This window comes from Sorex fumeus, unplaced genomic scaffold (genome assembly GCF_029834395.1).
Source record: "Sorex fumeus unplaced genomic scaffold, SorFum_2.1 ptg000030l, whole genome shotgun sequence".
NCBI classification, from domain to species: Eukaryota; Metazoa; Chordata; class Mammalia; order Eulipotyphla; family Soricidae; genus Sorex; species Sorex fumeus.
Genome location: NW_026606087.1, coordinates 7,678,070 through 7,683,106, shown reverse-complemented (window position 1 = coordinate 7,683,106; position 5,037 = coordinate 7,678,070). Strand labels below are relative to the sequence as shown.

The 5,037-nt window shown below is 58.1% G+C and overlaps 1 protein-coding gene across 1 annotated transcript; it reads left to right on the top strand.

The window, feature by feature from the left end:
* Positions 1-1,930: 1,930 nt before the first annotated feature.
* Positions 1,931-4,213, top strand: ADM (adrenomedullin). The gene is made up of 4 exons (XM_056116128.1): positions 1,931-2,040; positions 2,478-2,596; positions 2,768-2,917; positions 3,178-4,213. Exons 2-4 carry the CDS (start codon positions 2,499-2,501, stop codon positions 3,428-3,430), a joined length of 501 nt encoding a protein of 166 aa, XP_055972103.1. The 5' UTR covers positions 1,931-2,040; positions 2,478-2,498; the 3' UTR covers positions 3,431-4,213.
* Positions 4,214-5,037: the final 824 nt, after the last annotated feature.

The window sequence follows — 5,037 nt, the reverse complement described above, 5'->3', positions numbered from 1 at the left end:
CAGGTCACTCCCTTGGGGGAAAAGTCCTCAGAACAAATTGGTGGGGTCATTCCTTCCCAAGTGCCATGTCCACGGTTCAGTCCAGAGAGCAAGTGAGCCAGTGTTGCTCAGCCTAGACCAGGCAAGGGCCCCCGGCTTTTTGCATGGGTGCCAGAACCAGGGTGGATAGATCAAATTGGAAACTTAGAGGTCAGCAGGACCATGCTACAGATGAGGTAGCTAGAATAGAAATGTGACTTGTCTTCACCCTCTAAGCCCATGTCCTCCCTCCACCTGCCTACCCCAACATACACAGAAGATTGTCAAAGGGGTCAGGGCTGTCCACAGAGTCCGGGTGGTCCCTGGCCTTTTCCCTCTCATTGGTGGCACTTGGAGACTGGGGTTATGGTTGACTAGACAAAAGAGGACCAAATGCAAACTGTAGGGATGCCCAGGGAGCTAAGTACCCTCCCCAGGATGACCTTCCAAGGGAAATAGGAACGTGAGGTTCAGAAGCATTGATGGATGAGTACAAATAGGTGGCAAAGCTGCTTGGTGGTGATTCATCATGAACATGCATGAATCTTAGGGCAGATACAAAGAAATTCTTCTCCTCCTAGAGGAGATGATGACCCCAGCCTAGAAACATCTGTACCACACCCTAGTGGGCCATACTTCTCTTGCAGGGAGCTTGTAGGGGGGCTTCTCTCCCTACCATCCTTGTTGTGACTTTTATTAATTTGGGGGCCTCACTTCATGGTGCTCAGGATTTACCCCTGGATTTGTAATCAAGCATCACTCTGGCAATGTTCAGGGCACCACAGGGGGTGCTGGGGACCAAACCCGGTTGATCTGTTTAAGGCAAGTGCTCTATCCACTGTACTACTTCCCTGGCCTCTTTGTTGTGACTTTGGATAAGTATTTAATTTGGTCTAACTTCAGTTTGGCACAAGGAGAAAACTTACCTTACCCCTCTCAACCACCTCTGGGGTAGATGCGAAGTGAGGATCAAAGAGACCAGGATGTGACCGTGTTTCACAAAAACTGTAGAGCGATTAACATACATGAAGCATTAGTGTGCTCCTTGGCAGCAAGTCCTCACATTTACAATAGGTGAATGACGGCTCAGAGGGCTGCCAGACATGCTCTCAGGTTGTAACCTTATAAGGCATAATTGACTTACAAGGGAAGGGGAAAAAAAGAGCCAGTTTCTTTGTCCTAATTTTGGTTATTCCTTTATTTCCAAATAGACATGTACATTCTGGAACTTCAGATAACTCCCCCCTCCAAATCCCAATTCTCAAATCAGCCTTTCCAAGCTTTGCCCCTATTGCGAAACGTGACTAGTCCATCCCAGAACCCGAAAGTATCGGTCGTAGGGGGGCGGGGCGGGGGTTCGCAACCGGCGACCCCCCCACCCCCCATACGCATCGCCTCGGAACCTGCTGGGCTCTGCTCCGCTCTCCCGGCTCAGGGTTCAGGGGTCGCGGCCGGGTCAGGAGTCAAGCCGGTAGGGGGCGCGATTCACTTTGGGCCACAGTTTGGGAGGTCCAGGGCTCGGGTCACGCCGAACCGGTATCCCCACGCTGGCTCTTGCACTTCCGATTCACGAGGCCTCGCACCCAGGGCTGCACAGACCTCCGGGAAAGACCCAAGGAGGTTGGACGCCCTATTTCGACCCTGTTTCTGTCTGAATGCTGCATCCAGAGTCAGGGTCGGGGCATTTCCTGCACTAATCTGCAGGAGCTCATCTCTGAGTTATTTGGCCATGAAGGACCCCCACCCCTAAACCCCACATCCACAGGCAAACAAGGCACGCGCCCGAGTGCAGGAACGCGCACGCCCGAGGGAAGAAAGGGAGGGCGCAGTGGCAGCCTAGGCCCCGCCCCCTGTGCTCTTATAAAGTCGAGGAACCCGAGCCTGCCACTCAGTGTTCTTGTGACACTAGGCAGTACAGCTCGGTCCTTGCTACCTCGAGTTTCACCGCAGCTTGGGCGTCGGGGCTTTACCGCTGCCAGAGTGACGTCTTGGACTTTCTCTTCCCAGATCTTGACGGAGCAGGTATGCGCCGCTGGCGGGGCGGGTTCGGGAGGGGCGGCTCAGGCCAGACACGGGGAGCACTGGGTGAAGGGTCCGACTCATTTTGGAGGGTCCTCTGCGAGTGCTTTCCACATCTCGGGTCGGGCTCGTGCATAGGGCTGTACGCCAGAGCTCTAGTCCCCTCCGCCCCCCTCTCTCTCTGCTCCGTCAATCAAATCCCGATTGTGGGCACCTCTGGGAGCCTGGTGCTGGGTCGGGTCTGTCACTGGACTGGCGGGTGCAACTGTAGCTGGCGCCTCTCTGCGCCCAGGGGAGATAAGCGTCTGAGTCCCGCGGAGTGCGGGCAGCGCCTGTCTCAGCCCGGGGGCACTCCCGCCCGTCTGCAGTATCCCGCCCCGCGGTGCGGCAGGCCAGGGTGCTCACACTGGGCTCCTCTTTTTTTCTCTCCCCTTCTCCAGGGTCTGCCCGCGGCCGCCGTGATGAAGCTGGTTCCCGTGGCCCTCATGTACCTGGGTTCGTTCGCCTTCCTCGGCGCCGATACCGCGCCGCTCGACGTGGCGAAGGGGTCCCGAAAGAAGTGAGTGGCAGGGGCAGCGCCCTTTCCAATCCGAATTCCCTGGAAGAGGAGGGAATCGGGACGTTGCTGCCCCGGGGTGGGGATGGGGGGTGTGGTGGACGTGAACGCAAACCGGGATGGTCCGGGACCTGGTCTGGACGCCAGAGAGTCAAGTCTACTTGTGTTTTCTAGGTGGAATCAACGGGCTCTGAGTAATAGCAATAGGGAAGTTCGGGCGTCCGTCAGTTACCCCACCGGGCTCGGTGACTGGAAAGCCCGGACGACGCGGGGTGTCGTTCAGCCGCTGGACGTGAAGGGCGCCTCTGGAAAACCTCAGAGCAGGTAACTACCTGGAGAGTTGCGGAAGGGTGGGCGGAAGGCGGCGAGAGGTGGGACGGGGCGGCGGGGGAGGTCTCCCTTCTTGGAGACGCAGCCCTGGGGACGGTCAGGGCTCCAGGACAGGCTCAGAAGGCGGTTGCTGTTTCCAGCCCCCCTCGGCTTCTAGATCGTTCCGGTTCCCGAGAGGACAGGAGGGGGAGGGGACGGCGCGAATCTGTCTTGCTGGGGCGGGGGTCTCACGTTGTCTTCCTTTCTCTCGCCAGCGGTCCCGACGCAGCCCGAGTCAAGCGTGACCTACAGAAGAGGAATCTCCGGCGCCCGCGGGGTGGCTGTCGCCTCGGGACGTGCAGCTTGCATGAACTTGCGGATCGGATTCACCAAGTCACGGACAAGAATAAGGACTTTTCCGCTCCCCCAATTAAGCTTAGCCCAAAGGGCTACGGGCGCCGACGCCGGAGCGCTCCGTTGTCCGCGGAGTCACTGGTACGCGAAGGCCCGACCTCTCGGGCGCACTGAGTGCCCATCACCCTCTTTAGGATTGAGGCGGCGGCGGTAGCAGCGAGCGGTCCCGCATGCATCCCGTTGACACCTCCCGGTGCTGAGATCTTCCCGGAGCTAAGCCCCTTCTACCGACGGAGATCCTGGCTCAACAGCCCCGGCAGCCACCAGCAGACCGCGAAGCACCGTCCAGCGGCGGCGAGCCCCGACTCTGCAGGCCCCCCCCCCCCCAACCCCTCTTGCTCCGAGGCAAAGTTTCTCGCCCTAATCGAGCCCAGATGCCCCTGGGTGGCTGAAGAATCCGAGCGAGTGTCTGCCAGGCTCTCCGAGAGGCCAAGCCGGGAATTCTATGCAGGGACCCCTAGGGTCTCAGCCACTGCTGTGCCCGCCCACAAACTGATTTCTCACGGGGTGTCACCCCGCAGGGGCGCAAGCCTCACTATTACTTGAACTTTCCAAAACCTAGCGAGGAAAAGTGCAATTCGTGGTATATAAACAGAGGTAACTATCAATATTTAAGTTTGTTGCTGTCAAGATTTTTTTTGGGGTAATTTCAAATATAGAGATATTTTTGTACGTTATATATTGTATTATGGGCATTTTAAAGAAGTTGTATTGTCCCTCTCCCCTCTATTTTAATATGTGAATGTCTCAGCGAGGTGTAACGTTTGCTGCGTGGAGTGTGTGAGAATCTGTGAAAGACTGATTTACCTCTTGTGCAAGAAGAAAATCCCGTGTCTGTACAATCTACATAAAATGGGTGATATGCAGAATAGAAAACTAATAAACTGTCTCATTGATGATTCATTCTCGGCTCCAGCGTCTTGGGAGGGACGGTACCCCTGATCCTGGTCTTGGGGGTCCCAGTGCCAGGCGCGGGAAGGTGGCCGACCGAGCAGACGGGGGGCGGGGGGGGTGGCTCCTCTGGGCGCTGACCGCAGGACGCAGAGCGCGTGTCCCGCGTGCGGGGCAGGGCTGCGCCCAGACGCCCGAGGTCACAGCCTCGCGTGGCAGGCAGGCCGGGCGGGGTAGGGTGAGCCCGAGTGGGGAGAAGAATCTGGACTCTGGGTTGCGCAACCGAGTCCCAGATTTATGGAGTTGCTCAAGGAACCCGGCGGAAAGCGAGCCTCGGAGACTTGGGGTGCCGTCGTAGGCCTTCGAAGCGAGGGGTTTCCCGGGGCTGCCCCGCGGTTAAAGTGAGAAACGACGTCAGCAAAAAAAAAAAAAAAAAAAGTTTCAGACTCCCTCGGGGGCACCGTCGGTCCCGGCCAAGATTGCCCGAGTCCTGCTCTCCCCTTATGGAGCGCCCAGGAAAGCGGGCGCATCATCAGCGGGGCTGCGGCGCCCTCAGGCGGCCGCCTGGAGCGGCCCGAGCGCCGTCAGGCCGTACGTGCGGTTTAATAAGTCCTCCTACGTGGGAGTCGGCACACAGCTGTAATGAAAGAGGAAAAGAAACACACCACACACACACACACACACACACACACACACACACACACACACGCCAGTTTGCAGATGCCAACCAGGGCGGCCCCCCCACAGACCTGCGCGGCAGCTCCCTGTTCTGGGACCGTGACTCAGCGCCCACACGCTGCGCGGCGTGCAGCTGCCGGCCGGAGGCGGGC

Excerpts from the sequence above, each read along its gene's own strand:
- ADM (XM_056116128.1), top strand. The coding sequence starts at position 2,499 with ATGAAGCTGGTTCCCGTGGCCCTCATGTACCTGGGTTCGTTCGCCTTC. Across the intron at positions 2,597-2,767 it reads GCGAAGGGGTCCCGAAAGAA|GTGGAATCAACGGGCTCTGA; the intron begins GTGAGTGGCAGG and ends TGTGTTTTCTAG. Across the intron at positions 2,918-3,177 it reads TCTGGAAAACCTCAGAGCAG|CGGTCCCGACGCAGCCCGAG; the intron begins GTAACTACCTGG and ends TTCTCTCGCCAG.